At 40.9% G+C, this 19,263-nt stretch overlaps 1 protein-coding gene across 1 annotated transcript; it reads left to right on the top strand.

Annotated features, from left to right (window-relative positions):
* Positions 1 to 1,901: 1,901 nt before the first annotated feature.
* Positions 1,902 to 2,339, top strand: LOC127102070 (secreted RxLR effector protein 161-like). The gene has a single exon (XM_051039486.1). It carries the CDS (start codon positions 1,902 to 1,904, stop codon positions 2,337 to 2,339), a length of 438 nt encoding a protein of 145 aa, XP_050895443.1.
* Positions 2,340 to 19,263: the final 16,924 nt, after the last annotated feature.

Raw genomic sequence — 19,263 nt, 5'->3', positions numbered from 1 at the left:
GTTTGTGTCTTGTGTGGTCGTGTGACTTGTAAGCCATTTAATTCATCCATAGATGATTGAATTCGTCTGATTTTTGAGTTGTAATTTGTCACTCTAAGCTTTTAAGCATGAGTGTGTGTCTACTTGAATTGAAGCTGCTAAGTAAGATCAAGTGTGTGTCTTTGAAGAGTGTCTTCTTTTCATTGTAATTCTTGTTTAATATCACTGGTGTGATTGAGGGGGAGTGAGATGGGATCTCATATCTAAGAGTTCTTAGGTTGAAGTCATACGGGTAGATATTAGGTGAAAAAGACTGTAACTTGTGTAGTTTACTGAGAAGTCTTTGAACTGATTCTATTTAGTGGATTTCTATCCTGGCTTGGTAGGCCCCAGACGTAGGTGAGTTCCACCAAACTGGGTTAACAATTGCTTGTGTCTCTTGCATTACTATTCTTTATCTTTATCCTGTTTGTATTATTCAGATATTAGTGTCGTGACATTACCTTCGACATCTCATATCTGATACCAGAATTTCAATATATATATATATATATATATATATATATATATATATATATATATATATATATATATATATATATATCTGTGTGTGTGTGTGTAGGTGTGTGTGTGTGTGTCAAACTCTACAAATTTTTTACAAGTTGTTGGAAATTTGAACAGGATGTGTTGACCTCTAGATCATATGTGTTGACTTATATAAGCATTTATGCTTCTATGTGTCGACCTAAACTGAATAAAAGCTTTGGTTTTGCCAAAAGACTTAGTATGTGTCGACCTGAAATTTACAGAAACTTTGGTTTTGCAAAATCAACATTATTTGTCGACTTGTACATGAATGCGTCGACTTATCCACTACTTTTTCACATAAAATCTTAATTTTATCTTGTAAAAACATTTCTAAACTGATTTTAAGTATCCTAAGGTTAAAATGCATATCTAGACACAAAGGATAAGGTCTAATATACGCAAATACTAAGTGTTCTAGTTTTGACATCATTCAAAACATTTCTAAAAGGAAAATGGACTCACATACTCCCCCTTTTTAATGATGGAAAAATGTACGAAGTATTTAATGTCTTGAAAAAATCTCCCCCTGAATATATGCACCTTAGAGACTTTATTCTTGCTTTGACTTCTCCCTCCTTTGACAACAACAAAAAGATAAAAAGTCGCAAACGTGAGAAGCATCATTTAAAACTCATGTTATTGTAATAAAGTGGGTCTTCAGAAACAAGTTGAACGAACAAGGAGAGGTAGTAAAAAATAAGGTTTGTCTGGTTGCACAAGGTTATAGTCAGCAATAGGGGTTTGATTATACATAAACCTTTGCATCGTTTGCAAGGTTAGAGTCTATTCGTCTCTTAGATTCCTTTGATGTCAATCATAACATTATCTTATATCAAATGGATGTTAAGACTATATTTCTATAAGGTTAAACTACTGAAGAAATGTATGTAACCCCCTGGTTTTGAAAACTATGAAGACTCTGCGAAAACTAAAAAAGTCCAGATTTTATTTTCAAACTTAAGAAATTATTATATGGTCTGAAACAAGCTCCTAGAGTATGATATGAAAGACTAAGAAATTTTTTGTTAGTAAATGATTTCACCAGAGGAAAGGTTGATATAACTTTATTCTATAAATCATTCAAAAATGATATCCTTGTTGTTCAAATTTACGTTGATGATATCATATTTGGTTAGTATAATGCTACTTTGTGCAATGAATTTTCTAAGTCTATGCAGACAAAAGTTGAGATGAGTGTGATGGTAGAACTCAAGTTTTTTCTGAGGATACAGATTAGTCAAAGTCTAGATGGAACATCCATCCATCAAAGCAAGTACACCAAGGAACTTCTAAAGAAGTTTAACATGTCATAATGCAAGATATCAAAGACTCATATGCATCCTACATGTATCCTTGAGAAGGATGGGGTAAGTGTTAAGGTAGAACAGAAGGTATACAAATGTATGATTGACTCTCTCTTATACTTGACTGCTTTTAGACCTGAGATTTTGTTTGGTGTATGTTTGCGTGCTCGCTTCCAATCAGATCCTAGAGAATCCCACTTAGCAACTATTAAGAGGATCTTCAGGTATCTTAGAGGTATGATTAACCTTGGCTTGTGTTATAGAAAATCGAAAGACTACAAGCTAGTGGATTATTGTGATGCTGATTATGTTGGAGATATACTTGAGAGGAAAAGCACTTCTGGAAGCTGTCAGTTTCTGGGAGACAACCTTATCTCATGGTCTGGAAAAAGGCAATCAATAATAGCACTATCAACTGCTGAAGTTGAATACATTGCAGCTTCTAGATGCAACACTCAGATGCTCTAGATGAAAAGTCAGCTAGAAGATTCTCAGATATATGAGAGAAACATCCATATACTCTGTGATAATACTTATGTTATTTGTTTATCTAAGAATCCCATTTTGCATTTTAGTGCAAAATATATTGAGATAAAACATCACTTTATACGTGATTATGTTCAGAAGAGAATTTAAATTTTGAAAATTTATTGATACAAACCATCAATGGGCTGATATCTTTACAAAACCCCTTGCTGAAGATAGATTCATTTTCATTCTGAAAAACTTAAAAATGGACTTATGTCCAGAATGAAAAATATGTTTTTCTCAAAATGTTATACTTCAAGAATGGTCAAATGAGACTCTGAGATTTATTTTTGGTTCTGAACGTGTGAGTCTTCTGAAGTGAGAAGGTTTCATAAGTTCAGAAGTATCCAGTCAGAATTTGTTTGGTTAAAAAATTTGTCTTTTGGATACGAAATAGTTTTTGCATTTAATAGCTGTCAATCAGTCTCGATTAGTGGAACAGTTTTAAGACAACTGTCTTAGAAAACTGAACCGTTCTTGATCTGCTGATGTGACATGTTGGGTGATAAAATTTTGGGATTAGGTAAAATCTTCACATTTTACCCCCTTGTCATTTTTTTTTTGCAATATTCAAATTTTTTTCATGATTGCAAAACCTCTATTCAAACTCATTTCATACACTTTCGCTACATCCACAACCTACATTTTCTCTCTTTAAGCTAAAAACTTCCGGTAACCTTAAAATCTTTGTTCTTTGTCAACAATGGTTTCCCAACAACCTACTCAACAATCTCAACAAGCTCAATAACAATGCGTTGCAACTACTCAACGAACTGCTCGTGGTTTTTCTTCATCTTCGTAGACTTTCTCAAGATACTTCATTTTTAAATGAGGTTACTCCAAGTCCCATACAACAAACACATCCAAAATATTCTTTTCCAAAGACTTTTTAAAAAAAAAGTCTTGAATTGCAGTTTGTAATTTCTCCTACACATGGAAAAGAGTAAATTGACCGACCAAATTTGAATAGAAAAGTTTTATAAATCTAGTACAATTTGTTTTAATTTTTAACTATAGTAAAATTGACACATTTTACTCTTCACTACATTCAACTATCGTACCTAAGCTATCTTAAATTTCATGGAAAAAAGAAACCAATAAGCAATAAACAGTTTTACATGTTTCTGCATTTAACTCTTGCAAAATTGTCACATATTACTCTTCACTTCATTCAACTATCATAATTAGTTAAATACACTTCAACAACTAAGAATCCACAAATGTGATATTTTATATACACTTCATAATTAGTTACGTTTTATTATTAGTAGGAAAACATATAATAACTACTACAACTTCCTTAATATATATGATAATACGAACGAGAAAAATCACTTAACATGAATATGAACCTAAAGCTTTATATGTTCTATTATATTTAGTAATCTAAGTGATGTTTGCAGTAGTTCTCATAAACTAAATGTGTTTTTACTATGGAAAGAACAATCTACAGCTCCTAAATTTACTGTTTATGATGTTCCTTCACTAGCAATTGATTCGTTAGACTGGAACATGGACATCTGAACAATGGATTTGTTCTCAATGAGATATCAACCTTATTCAATGTCCGGTTTGTTAATGGAAAACCAATAGGTTTAATCTCCAAGACATCTCTTGTCTCATGTAAATCAACAAGGGCAAATAATTCTGAGAGAAAGAATGTTTTACAACTTATGATAATGTTTCCTATCCTTTTGACTATGGCATGTAAGGAAGATTCAAACTTACATATTAGAGATCCTTTCACATGTATAGAGGACATTCCAAAGATGGGAAAAACGATCGCATTATTATGTTTGTGGCTTGTTAAGGTTTAGTGAATGTAAAAGGAAGAGATGAAAAATAAGAACTTACAGTTTGAGACAACTAACCTGTTAACAATGGTTTTTCCTATTTCTTCAACTCATTGGAACAATCTGTGTTGGTGGATTTGGCGGCAGCGTGAACTGAGGAAATCGATATTGGTGGTTTTTTCTCTTTCTTAAATCAGTGGATGTTCTGGCAATCGGTTGTCGCAAAGTACTGTGAATAGGGTGTTGGTGCCTTTCCCTATTCTTTTAGTTGCAACAAAGTGAAAATTTATCCCGCACCAGAATTGTAGGACGGCTATTGAGCTAACCGTCGCAACCCATGATTTTTTTTTTCTAAGCAAGAGTTGCGCAAAAAAAATGTGTGGTTGGTAACCGTCACAACCCATATTTTAGGCCTATTGGGTTTGGAACGACAGTTATGGTTTTCTTGAAACGCCAAGACGTGTTGTGCCAAAAAAATTCGAGGGCGGTTGGGTAGTTGTCGCAGCCCGTATTTTAGGGTAGTTATGCTTGGAACTGTCGCAGCCAATATGATTTTTCTTTTTTAAAATCAAAGAGCAGTTGCAAAAAAAAACGCCATAAGAACCGTCATATTACACATAAGAGAGTGGTTTTCAATTAATTGCCGCTACCTATGTGTCGTAAAATGATATTTTTCTTTTAGTGTGTTGACTTCAAAAAGATTACTTGATGAAACATAAGAATTAGAACATCCTCAAAAGGATAGAATCTTTGATCGCTTGAACTATCTTCAAGAGATAAGGAATTCACGGGATATCATATGATATCAGGTGTTGTTTTCATCAAAACCAAAAAATTGATTGTCGTTTTTCTAGCAACAAACTTCAACACTTTGGATCATCTTGAAAATAACTGCAAGTACATAGATCCACACTTAATATTGTCCATTAGCATCTTTGGAAATAATACTAGACTCTTAATAACTTGTTTGCCAATGCACTCCTCTGACGTGGCTCCCGAAAATTTCCTCGTGTACCTATGCTAGTATTAAGTTCGCCTCTTTCTCTTATAGGCATCTTAACATTCGTATGGTCCTTCCCATCTCATAAAATTTTTCCGCCACTATGACATACCTGGATGAGAGTCTTCTTATCTTATGGGCTTCTGCCTTCTGAACTAACAACCACTCCTTAGTCAAGTAATTAATGATGGGTGACAACCAGCTATTGCTGGCACCTAGCATCATCAATTTTACGTTCCCGACCTATGTATTACGGATCTCTAGAGTTTCTTGTATCATTGTTTTTTTAAGGATCGACCTCTTCATCTTGGCGAACTTTGGAGGTGAATATGCTAACCATGAAGGAAAAATGTTAAATCAAGCGTGTTGAAATCGTCTTCGATGGTCTTCTTTACCAGACAATGGATATTGTTATACATGCATTTGATATGGATCCAATTTCAAATAAGCTATTCGTATTTCATCAATTTGATTTAGTGGATATTTTCAAATTGAAGGAAATTTTATAGGATCACGTTCTAAAGAATTCCCAATGTCATCCAGGAAAACCTTATTAATATTTTTTTTCAATTCTTGGATTCTTAGGAACTCTTTGAGGTTTAGACATAAAAGTTATATTTTCTTCATCTATTTATTTACTAAAAAAAATCAAATTTTCTACTCTTCATCATCAATTTTGTGCGACAAAATCAATTAAATAAATTAATAAAAAATACAGTTTAGTTGAGTGTTATTACACTAAAATTGAAAGCCACGTTAATGTTTAACTATATTGTGGCGGAATTCAAATTCAATAATAAAAAAAGACTATCACATCTAAATTGCTGACATTTTCACCTAAGGTCTTCCGTTACAACTCTCAGATGATTTTCATGATAGTCTCAACATTCTTGAGCCTCCTATTTCGACGACCGGGATGTATTAGAATATATTAATGTTATTATTATAATATTATTATTATTGTTAAATATTATAGTAGACATCTCTATTTATATAATAGTCATTATTGTATAACAAACACATATGGAAATTAACATTGTATATATACGATCGTAAAGTTAATAGAGAGGCACAACTTATGATTCTTACAGGATAAAAACTTTATTGTCAATTTTATTGCAAATATGAGTTTGTTTTTCAAGTTTAGTACAAATATATTAATAATCATAGTTGTCGCTACGCGAAAAATACCATGAGTGCTTGCCCGCTCGAAATAATAAATAGATTCGTCATCGAACTTTATTTATTCCTAAATGAAAGGGAAAATATTAATAAAACCTGAAATTCTGGTATCAGATATGAGATGTCGAAGGTAATGTCACGACACTAATATCTGAATAATATAAACAAGATAAAAGATAAAGAACAGTAATGCAAGTGACACAAGCAATTGTTAACCCAGTTCGGTGCAAACTCACCTACGTCTGGGGGCTACCAAGCCAGGAAGAAAATGCACTAAATAGAATTAGTTCAAAGACTCTCAGTAAACAACTTCAAGTTACAATCTTTTCACCTAATCTCTACCCGTGTGACTTCTACCTAAGAACTCTTAGATATGAGATCCTACTCACTCCCCCTCAATCACAACAGTGATGTAAAACAAGTATTACAATGAAAAGAAGACACTCTTCAAAGACACATACTTGATCTTGCTTAAAAGCTTCAACCAAGTAAACACGCACTCATGCTTCAAAGCTTAGAGTGGACAAATTACAACTCAAAAGTCAGTCCAATTCAATCATCTATGGATGAATGAATGGCTCATAATACACACGACCACACAAGACTAAAACCCTTATTCTCTCTCAATATTTTGTTTGTTATTTCTTGTGTATTAAAACCAGGTATTCCATGCCCTTTTTATAGAAGTGTTTGGCTGGGCTTGGATATCAAAAAACCCTAAAACTATTTTCCATTCATATCTTCTCATGACAGCTGATTATATCTCGTTGGAAAATAAGTCAATCTGGTTGTAATTACTGATTGAATGGCGCGTTCAATCATCACATCAATCCCACAGAGATTAGCATAAAAAACGCAATCACACAATACATAACATTTAGACTGAATGTTCTGTATACAAATGTGTAATACCCCAAAATTTACCCTTCATTTTTTCCAAAAAAAAAAAATTAAAATAAATAATTAAAATATAACAAATTTTGGGTCTCCCTCATTCCAAGCCCACAAGTCCACGAAAATCAGCTATAAATATAAGAGTTTCAGTAGGGTTTCAGACACTTGGAAATTCCCTGAGAAATAGACTTGGAGTTCACGTGGAGTTTCAAACCTAGGAACTACTCTGCAGCAACCTTCGGGCAGCCCTGAGAAGTTCATTCCGCCTCGCGCAAACCCTAAACGATACTTCGCCAATCCGGCCTTGCCTTCCAATTTTAACAGGTCTCTCATCAGGTATGCCTCTGTTCCTATTACTCTATGCCTCGGGTTGAATACTGAATATATGAGGTAACCTCAGGCTTGGCCCACAGGGTTATATTTGTGTATGAATATGTGATTTATGCCTTGACTGTTTAACAATTTCGTTTATGAGGTGAATGCCATAGGATCTGGAATCTTTAACATCGTGCAGGTACCAATGGGAAATCCAAATCCCGCAGGTGCTCGCTAGCCGCTTCGCTAGGCTTTCGCTAGGCGAAGCAGTCGCGAATGTGACAGTATCTGCTTTATTCCGTTTTGTTCTAACCATTTGTGTTGCCATGGCCTTGTTATCTTTTGATTTCATCCTGTTTGCCTAACCCCTTTTGTTGAGTTTTTGTGAGGGCTCACATATTCTCGCAGGGATACCCTCCGGAGGTTTATTCCGATTTCCCGTACTTATTGGTTTTCTTTGATGGCATCAGCTTGGGAGAATCTCAGGGTCGCTTATCCTTTAATTGCTGTAACTTCGGATCTTGATCCGTGTGGTATTTTACTTCTTCCCTTTTATTTCTACTGTTTCTTAGCTGGAAGACCTCGATAGGAGGCAATGTTTGAGCCCCTTGGTGGCATTTTTTCTATTTCAAGATATATGTTTTGTGTGATGTGATTGTTTCCCCATAGGATGCGAGGCTTCGCATAGTCTCCCGTTTGCATGCCAATTTAGGTAGCACTGTTCCTCCGCCTAGGACTTCCTCTTTGCATGCGCGTTCCTACAACGCAAACAAAACCTAAAACCCAAAGCAACACGTTTACTCCTTCTACTACAGGCGAGTAAGTCTCCAAAGGTCGAGCATCCGGTAGATTGCGTAGTAACGTTGTTCACCCCGTAACATAATCCATAACCCCGTAGTTAGTCGAACTACGTCTTGCTCTGATTCTCATTCCAGATGAGATACGTAGGCATAAGACGCGATGTCTTAGCGAGCACAATTACCCCCAACCCATAGGTCAGCCGAGCTACGAAGACTCTGATTCTCATATTCAGATGAGATACGTATGCAGTGGATGCGACATCCGCGCGAGTCATTTCTCTCAACCTTTTTAGTAAATAGCACAAGATAAACTCACACCCTTTAGACAAGAACTACAAAAGTGGATCCCGTAGAGTACTATGGATGCGTAGGGGTGCTAATACCTTCCCTTCGCATAACCGACTCCCGAACCCAAGATTTGGTTGCGAGACCCCGTCTTGTCCTTTCCTTTTTCAGGTTTACTTCGAGCGTTTCCTTTCCCTCCTTTGGGATGAATAACGCACGGTGGCGACTCTTCTGTCATTCTCTTTCGCCGGTTGTTTTTTCGCACACTGTATTTTTCAGGTTGCGACAGCTGGCGACTCTGCTGGGGACTTTAGAAGTTGACCTCTTGCTGGTCCATCTTCCCTAAGCGAGTCCTTCCTAGCTTGTGTGTTTTCTTGTTTATTGAGTGTTCATTCTTTTGTGCAGTTACTTATTTGCCTAATTGCATTCATGTACATATGTTTGCTGTATCTGCTGCTGTTTGTTTGTTTGTTGGGATGGGATGTTCTACGAGAGATAAGCCCATTACCCAGGCTTGAGCGTACACACAGGTTTTAGAGTGGATGTTCATGAGGCTTGCGTGGCATGTTGCTGCGTTAAGTCGTTCGTGAAGAACCACACCCAGACGAGGTTTCTCTTGGATATACTATGTCCTACGGATGTTCCGTAACGACATAATATTCCCCTAGAAATTGTCGACTCTGGTGACCATTTCCCGAGAACTCAGTCGAGGCCTCTCCTCCGAGACGTGATTATGTTAGCTCTGGTGGGCGCATTCTCGCTGATCAATCCGAGGACCCCGAGACTGGGAACTTGCTTTAGGATGTCCTGTTGAGGGGAGTCAGTGGAGGTCTTTTATTCCGTAATAATGCCAAACCTTCAATGGTAAACGTATTATTCGCGACTGAAGGGCTGAAGTTGACGAACTTCTGTTCTTAGAACCTACCAGTGAGGGGCGGGCTAAGTTCAGGAAACCTTAACCTCCGACCAACCCGGTTTTCTGGAGCAGTGCTTTGATCTCGTATTATATTCCTCAGTGGTTTTCTCTTCAGACAGTGCAACCTGACAAATGCTCAAGCAGATACAGCAATCCTGATTGACACGCCGCTGCATTGCATTCACATCATCACATCATTTGCATTCATATCATTTAACACATGTTTATCCATTTCTAGGGGGTTTACATCTTCTTCTTGATTCCGGTCGGGGTTTTTCCTGGTTCTCTTAAGATGGATATTGGCAGAAAGAGACTCGTCGCCTACAAGTTTCCGGTGGTCTGTTTGGAGCCCATCCAACAACTGATGAAGTTAATGGATCCTGGTTCTCTAGAAGGATTCCGAGAGGATTACGGTTTAATTCTAAGTTTCGTCGCGGTTCTTTCCAAAGATCAACAGGATGCTCTCTTCACACTACTGCAGTTCTATGACCCTCCATTGAGGTGCTTCACATTCCCGGATTATGTTTTGGTCCCTACTTTGGAGGAGATTGCCAGTTTTCTCAGAATTCCCATCAAGTCACAGTTGCTATTCTACAGCTCGGAGTGTCTGCCCGATCTCAGCATGGTTGCTTCAACCACATATTTGAGGGAATCAGTTTTGAAGGCTAATATGTGTCAGAAGGGAGAAGTTAACGGTTTTCATCTGAGTTTCTTATTGGGAGAAGCAAAGAAGAAGCTTGAAGATGGTGACCAGAGGGGTTTCAATGCTGTGTTGGCTCTTTGTGTGTATGGGATTGTCTTGTTCCCTAATGTCGCCAAATTTATAGACGTAGATGCCATACGCCTCTTCGTGTTGGGAAATCCAGTGCCGACCTTGCTGGGAGATTTCTTTCATTCAGTGCACCACAAGAATAAGAATAGAAAAGGAGGATTGTTGAATTGTTGTGCGCCTTTGTTCTATAAGTGGTTCAGTTCTCACCTACCCAAGTCAGGAGCATTCATTGATGTCAAGGACTCGTTGAGTTGGTCAAAGAGATTGATGGGGTTGAGAGCTGAAGATATTTCTTGGTGGTCTGACCGGAGTTTGCTTCGGGCAGATATTATTCACAGTTGTGGGAACTTCCCGAATGTTCCGTTGGTAGGAAGAAAAGGAGGAATCAACTATAATCCTTCTCTGGCAGTTAGACAGTTTGGATATGCCTTAAGAACTCCGCCGGTGGAAAAGGATGTGGAAGAGTCTCTGTTTTCCATTCTTCGCCTGATTTGACGGTATCCCGTAAGGCAGCTGAGGCCTGGCTCAAGGTGATCAAGAAAGGAAGAATTGTTCTTGGGAAAGGAGATTGTAGAGCTTACCCTCAGTATGGAGAATGGCTTCAAGGAAGAATCGAAGAGTTTGGTCTACCGTTTCCTATTGAAGAACCCTTGTATTCACCTACTCTCGAGCAGTCAGCAACGGTGAGCCGAGAGGAGTATGACAAGTTGAAGAACACCACGGAAGGACTTCAAATCGAGAACTCGGAGTTAAGGGAGAAATTTCAAGACTGTATGCATCGATTCCATGAGTCAGAATATCAGAAGGAGGAAGCCGTCAAATTGCAAGAGGAAGCCGAAAGGAAATTTGCTGTGGAGGTGAATTTCTTCAGGAAGACAGACGAAGCCTTGAGATCATCCAGTTCTGAGTTGAGGCGAGTCAAGCAGCAGTTAATGGATGCTCGTGGTAAATTAGCTGGGTGGCAAGAGCGATGGGATGCATTTTCAACTTCTCGGAAGACAAAGGAGGAAGAGACGGTGGCTGAACTGACTGGTCAGATAGAGAAATTGAAGACTTTGCTGAAGGGGAAGAACCATGAGCTGCTGTGTACCCGATCAACTAATGGTTATATCACAGATCAACTCAATGAGGCTCAAGGATATATCGAAGAACTCAAGACGCTGGCAAGTTTGAAGAAATCCAGACTTGAAGAGGTATTTGGAGAAGATGATGGGAATTACTACAGAGAACACATCAACGAACTGGATAGGATCATTCGCAAGAGGAATCTGCTTATCCGGCGTTTGACAGAATCTCCAGAGCATCCTGACACGGTGGCGCTACTGGATGAAGTGAGGAACGGTCCTTATGGGTTGCATACAGGAGGCTGATTTCTGATTTGCTTGTTCCTCTCTTTACTTACTGCTTTGGTGTTATGTAGTGATGATCCACAGGCTTGTTGTGGAGATCCTCCTTTGATGTATTTTTGGCTAAGGCCCTTTCCTTGAACTCATTTGTATGATGGTTTCCCTTTATTACATCTTGATCTCAGAAGTTTATCCATGACTCGGCCTTCTTGCACTACCCACTTGATGTGAGACTGGAATCAAGGGGGCAGAATACCTTTTGGAATGGATAAACATGTCATTACATTTACATATTCATTGTCATATCTTGCATAACAGGTACAGCTGCGGTGTTCTCATATTGTTTGGTGTTCCACTAGCAGGATAGCTGACTCAGGCATTCACCGGTACGGTACTCGCAGGAATCAACAGAGAGCAATGGAAGGCGTACAAGCAGAGCTCGCCGAGATGAGGACCCGCATGACCCAATTCATGGATGTGGTTCAAGGGGTGGCTCAGGGACAACAAGAGCTCAGGCAGATAATACAGGGGAATCCCCCTGCTCAACCAGAGACAGTGACTGATCTTCCAGCTGGAGAGGTTAACGGACCCAGTGGACCAGGGCCTATCCCGATCCCGCACGCCAACCCCGGTCAACAGCCCGTTCATGATGATCAGGACGATCAGTTTCCCCCACTTCAGGAAGACTTTGGCATGGGTCATGGCGTAGACCCCATGTTCAGGAGATTGGAAGAGAGGTTGAAGGCAGTGGAAGGACAGAATCCTTTGGGAGTAGACGTTGCTGACTTAGGGCTGGTCCCAGGTGTGAGAGTGCCACCGAAATTCAAAGTCCCGGTCTTTGACAAGTACAAGGGCAACTCTTGCCCCAAGACTCACGTGCAAGCCTATTTCCGTAAAATGGTTGCATACTCTGATGACGAGAAGCTACTTATGTACTTCTTCCAGGACAGCCTGGCTGGGGCATCCTTGGAATGGTATATGAGGCTGGACAGAGCCCACATCCGTTGCTGGAGGGATTTGGTAGAGGCTTTCGTGAAGCAGTATCAGTATAATGCAGACATGGCTCCGGACAGAACTCAACTTCAGAATCTGTCTCTTAAAAGTAATGAGTGCTTCAGGGAATACGCTCAACGCTGGAGGGATACAGCTTCCCGTGTTCAGCCTCCTATGTTGGAAAAGGAAATGGCCAACATGTTCATGAATACTCTGCCCGGACCTTACTTGGAGCGTCTGGTGGGGTGCAATGCTTCCAACTTTGCTGATGTGGTCTCTACCGGAGAAAGGGTGGAGAATTACCTAAAGACCTATAAGGGCCAGAGTGGAGGTGGATCCTCATCAGGGGTGAAGAAGCCGTTCATTCAGGGACAAGAGAGGAGAGAAGGGGATGCAAATGCCATATCTTCTTATCAGAACAGGGATAACCAGAGGAATAATTTTCAGAATTATCATCAGCAACCGTATGTTGCGACTGTGACCATTCCAGCTGCAGCACCACTACAACAACAACAATCACAACGTCAATCAGCTCAGTATCAACAGCAGCAACAACCGGGTAACAGACCCGCTTATCAACAGAGGCAAAGGATGATGGACCGGCATTTCGACACCCTTCCAATGTCGTACGCTCAGATGCTTTCTAGTCTTCAACAACTACAACTTGTGCAACTGCGCACTCTGGCTCCTCCTGTTGGTAGACTTCCGGTGGGTTACGACGCCAACGCTAGGTGTAGCTTCCACTCTGGGGCACCTGGCCACAATATTGAGAACTGCAAAGCTTTTAAGAACGTAGTTCAGGACCTCATAGATTCAAAGGCCATCGACCTTGCACCGGCTCCGAATGTCGTCAACAATCCCATGCCCCAGCATGGTGGTGCGAACGTTAATTTGGTAGAGGGAGAAGCCAAGTCCATTAAGGATGTGTTGAAGTTGAAGACTCCATTGTTGGATATCAAAGGATGCTTGCTGAAGGCCGATGTTTTCCCCGGTTGTGGGAAAGTTTGTTTGGATTGTGCTGCACAGGAGAAGGGTTGTTTGAAACTACAGCAAGGTATTCAGGCCTTGCTCGACAAGGGTATCCTCCAGGTTGAAGATTTGTCTGTCCGAGGGGTCGAGGAAGAAGGGTTTGAAGGTGCTACTGAGTTCCTAGATGTTGTTCCTGCTGATTCTGCAGTCCATGATGATGTATTTACTCTTTCCAATACGGTTGACTCTTTTGTATTTGAACTTGATTCCGATGTTTCGGATGTTCATGCTCCAACAAATGAGGTTTCTGAGTACGACTGTGACATTGCAACTATAACTATTTTCTATCCAACTAATCAGATCAGTGTGCCAGAAGCGCAACCCGCGCCACCAGTACGACGACCTACTATGACCATCACAACCCCTGGTCCTTTACCCTTCACCAGTGAAAGGGCCATTCCGTGGCATTATGGGGGGAGCGTGTATACGCACGATCATAAGGTGGAACGGCCACTGAAAGTAGAAGAGGGTCAGAAGCCTGAACTTGAAGGTCCCGCAGTGGATAATGTTGGTGGAATCTGGCGATTCACCAGGAGTGGTAGATTGCTCTCACCACCGGTTACCCAAGCTGATAATGCTGATGCTGTGGCGAAAACCAAAGGCAAGCAAGTCGTGAATGAGGGTACCTCTGCACCCCAAGATGGTTCTGAGCCCACTTTTGCAAAGGACGTGGACGAGTTTCTAAGAATCATAAAGAAAAGCGATTACAAGGTAGTCGATCAGTTGATTCAGACTCCGTCCAAGATATCCATTCTCTCACTCCTATTGTGTTCGGAGGCACACAGGGAGGCACTTCTGAAGGTTCTTAATGCTGCATATGTACCTCAGGAGATCTCAGTGAACCAACTAGAAGGGATCGTTGCCAATGTCCATACAAGCAACGGGTTGGGTTTTACTGATTCTGACTTAACACCAGCTGGACGCAATCATAACAAGGCTCTGCACATCTCATTGGAATGCAGAGACACCATGTTATCTCATGTTCTGGTGGATACAGGTTCCTCTCTCAATGTGCTACCCAAGAGGGCCCTGTCGAGGTTAGAAGTAGAGGGTTTGGTCTTGAAACCTTCAGATCTTATGGTGAGAGCCTTCGATGGTTCTAAGAGATCGGTGTTTGGAGAGGTGGAATTGCCAATTCTGATTGGATCACAAACCTTCAACACTGTCTTCTACGTGATGGATATCAGTCCTTCCTACAGTTGCCTGCTGGGTCGGCCTTGGATCCATAATGCTGGGGCAGTCTCTTCAACTCTACATCAGAAGGTTAAGTTTCCGGTCAACGGACGAATTATCACCGTCTGTGGTGAGGAGGACATCCTGGTCAGTAACCTGTCTACATTCAAGTATGTAGAAGTAGGAGGTGAAATTCATGAGACTCTATGTCAGGCTTTTGAGTCAGTTCAAATCAAGGATGCAGCTCCGGTGGAAGAGGTTAAAGCGGGTGCCTCTATCTCATCCTTTAAGCAGGCACAGGCCGTGGTGGATTCAGGTGTTGCTCCCGGTTGGGGACGTCTGTTGGAATTACCAGTTAAGGAAGATAAGTTCGGGATTGGATACCAGCCAGCTCTGACTTCTACAACTTCAACACTTCAGGGGCCGATCACTTTCTCTAGTGCTGGCATCATTCAGTATGGTCAAGTCTCTGCAGTCAACGAAGAAGATGGGGATAGTGATTGTGACATTGACAACTGGGTGCGTCCGAAGATCCCAGGTGAAGTCATCAACCATTGGTCTTCTGAGGAGATTGTCCAAGTCACTCTTCTTGAAGAGTAATTTTCTTTGTTTATTCATGCATATCCAAGTCTTACGTTCCGCCCAGGGCGTAATGACTCATTGTAGGGCCCATCTATGTGACAATTGCATTTTTATCATAAATAAAGGACGTCTCTTTGTATTCAAATATTTCGTTCCCTGTCTTTCTATTTTTGCAGTTTTTCAAAATAAAAAAAAATGGCAATGTTTTGTTTAGTTTTCACTTCTTGTTCACACTCATAAGCACATACCATCACTCGTGTGATGCACATCACCGGATCCTATTGATAACGGTTCTGTTATGGCTCGCTTCGACTTTGAAAATCCAATCTTTCAAGCTGAAAAAGAGGGTGATGAAGATTGTGAACTCCCTGAAGAACTTACCAGGTTATTGAAACAAGAGGAAAGGGTTATTCAACCGCATCAAGAGTCTGTTGAAGTGATTAATCTCGGCACCGAAGACGCCAAGAAAGAAGTCAAAATAGGAGCAGGCTTGGAAAACAGTGTCAAAGAAAGATTGAGTCGGATGTTACGTGACTATGTAGAGGTTTTCGCTGGAAAAATCAAGAGATGATATGAATGATGAATGTCAAGAAGTTTTTGACAAAATCAAGAAGTATCTCCAAGAACCTATAAATCCGATGCCACCAGTTGAAGGAAGATCTAATCATGTATTTGACCGTGTTAGAAAATTCAATAGGGTGTGTGTTGGGGCAACATGACGAGTCTGGTCGAAAAGAGTATGCAATATACTACCTTAGCACAAGGTACCGACTGTGAAACAAGATACTCCCAGTTCGAGAAAGCTTGCTATGCTTTGGCTTAGGCTGCTCGCCGACTAAGACAGTATATGTTGAATCATACCACTTTATTGATTTCTAAGATGGATCCTATCAAATATACATCTGAGAAACCTGCTCTCTCCGGAAGAACAACAAGATGATTGTTGAACTCTGCACGCAGTTCAAAATAAAACACCATAACTCTTCTCCGTACCGGCCAAAGATGAACGGCGCTGTTGAGGCGGCAAATAAGAACATAAAGAAGATTGTGCAGAAGATGGTCGTCACGTACAGAGATTGGCATGAGATGCTACCTTTCGCCTTGCATGGGTACCGTACTTCAGTACGTACATCGACCGGGGCAACCCCTTACTCCCTTGTGTATGGTATGGAAGCAGTCCTACCTGTTGAAGTGGAGATCCCTTCTCTAAGAGTCTTGTTGGATATCAAGCTAGACGAAGCTGAATGGATTCGGACAAGGTTCAATGAGTTGAGTCTTATCGAAGAGAAGCGAATGGCAGCCATTTGTCATGGGCAGTTGTATCAGAGTCGGATGAAGAGAGCCTTTGATCAGAAAGTGCGTCCTCGTTGTTTCCAAGGCGGAGATTTAGTTTTGAAAAGGATCCTTCCTCCTCAGACAGATCACAGGGGCAAATGGACTCCTAACTATGAGGGACCGTATATTGTCACCAAGGTTTTTGATGGTGGGGCTTTAATGCTTGCAACTATGGATGGTGAAAACTTCACTTCCCCTGTGAACTCAGACGCAGTTAAAAAATACTTCGCATAAAATAGACCCGCTGGACAGTAAAAAGAATAGTCCAGGCAAAAATGGGCATCCCGACGAACCAAGAAAATGAAAAGGTTCGGGCAAAAATTAGGGATCAAAAAATAAAAAAAAGATTGTACACCCGGTAAGTTGAAAACCTGAAAAGGCAACTTAGGCAAAAATGGGTATCCCGGTGGATCGAAAACCCGAAAAGGGCGATCCAGGCAAAAGTTAGGGATTAAGCGAAGGACTGCGTTCTGAGTAGCTCTGAATCTCATCTCGTGCCAATGACTGGAACTTTTTGAAGGATAGGAAACAGTCCAATCACTCTTTCAGAAAGCTGATCATCTGGAGGATCTTGAAGACGGGCAAGTCATAGCAGAATTGGAACCCAATAGAAATCCATTTCACATTGCCATTAGATTAATTTCTGTTTTTATCTTTTGTGCGATTACCTCTTTCTAGGGATTGCTTCTTAATGTAAATGCCTATTCAGAGGCCATTCAATCAATAAAATCATGTTATTCAGTATATCTCTGTTTTCATTTTCATTTTACTGTTTTGTTTGCAAAAATGACGTCCGAATTTTTGATAAACATTGCATCATGACACATAAGGGCTTTACAGGTACATGCTCAGTAAACATTTAAAATTGCTGTAAATTTTGAGTGCCTTGGATCGTCTATTCAGAACAGATACCCTCGGGGCATTTCTTTAAAATCCCCTTGCAGATGATCATGAATATCTTCCCCAGAAGTCACCAACAGACTTCGGCGTCTTATCCCTGCAGAGCTGATCAGAGTGTTGGATTCTTCAATCCCCAGCAGGTTCTCACCACTGTACTTCCCCAAGCGTTTGTTTCAGGACATACACTCCCCAGCGGAGTTGACAGTGCCAGACTGTACCTTCCCAGCAGAAGTGGCTGCTCATTAAAGTTCGATGCCAGATCGATAATCCCAATGCCAGATCCATGGTTTCTTTTCTTGAAGCAGAACCTCGGTACCGTATCAGTGTTTGCTCCCCCTGCTGAGTCATCTCTCGCAAATCGTGGTTGCCAGAACCATTGTAGCTTTCCTCAGCAGCAGGCTTCCAATGCCATTCTTTCCCCATTCAGAGTCTCGGTATGGCCAGAACACCGCATGGCTAGTCATCTCCCCACAGAGTTCATTGTGGTGTGTATCTCCAGCAGCCTGGCCAGAGCCCAGAGGATGGTAATCATTTCCCCAGCAGATCCCCTTGCCTCGACTTGGCATTCTACCCAGCATTTCGCATCCCTGCATGTAGAATCATATTGCATTGCATCATTCCAAATCGCGTAGCATTTCCATTTTCATGGAGCATTACGCCATTGAAAAATTCAAACATACGCATGTAAGCATAAAACATTCTCGGTATCCCAAGTGATAAGCTAAAAGTTGTTTCCAGTACTCAGACTGAAGATTGTTCATGACTTACCTTTGTTATCCCCAGCAAGTGTCATTGGCCCATGCGCCGCCTCTATTATCATTCCCTATTTCTGCCAATGCTGACAGGCATGAAGTTTTCCCGGTATCCAGACCGAAGTGGCGTTCAGGCCAGTTTTCCCGGTATCCAGACCGAAGTGGCATTCAGGCCAGTTTTCCGGTATCCAGACCGAAGTGGCATTCAGGCCAGTTTTCCGGTATCCAGACCGAAGTGGCATTCAGGCCAGTTTTCCGGTATCCAGACCGAAGTGGCATTCAGGCCAGTTTTCCGGTATCCAGACCGAAGTGGCATTCAGGCCAGTGTTCCGATGTTCAGATCGAAGAAGTTTTCGACGTTCAGGTCGATGCAACTTGTGGCATTCAGGCCAGTTTTCCGGTATCCAGACCGAAGTGGCATTCAGGCCAGTGTTCCGATGTTCAGATCGAAGAAGTTTTCGACGTTCAGGTCGATGCAACTTGTGGCATTCAGGCCAGTTTTCCGGTATCCAGACCGAAGTGGCATTCAGGCCAGTTTTCCGGTATCCAGATCGAAGTGGCATTCAGGCCAATTTTCCGATGTTCAGATCGAAGAAGTTTCCGACGTTCAGGTCGATGCGACTTGTGGCATTCAGGCCCATTTTCCGATGATCAGATCGAAATCCTTTCCAGTATTCAGACTGATGAGCGGCATTCAGGCCATGGTTATTTCTGTGTTACCATCTATTTTGGTATGCAAGTTAACATTCTTTATTCAGACTGACTCTCACCGTACCAGACGGATTCTTCTTTCAAGA

This window comes from Lathyrus oleraceus, chromosome 7 (assembly GCF_024323335.1).
Source record: "Lathyrus oleraceus cultivar Zhongwan6 chromosome 7, CAAS_Psat_ZW6_1.0, whole genome shotgun sequence".
Taxonomy (NCBI): Eukaryota; Viridiplantae; Streptophyta; class Magnoliopsida; order Fabales; family Fabaceae; genus Lathyrus; species Lathyrus oleraceus.
This window is presented reverse-complemented; position numbering and strand designations above follow the sequence as displayed.

What these genes read in the sequence shown, in the direction of transcription:
- LOC127102070 (XM_051039486.1), top strand. Translation starts at nt 1,902, where the DNA reads ATGCATCCTACATGTATCCTTGAGAAGGATGGGGTAAGTGTTAAGGTA.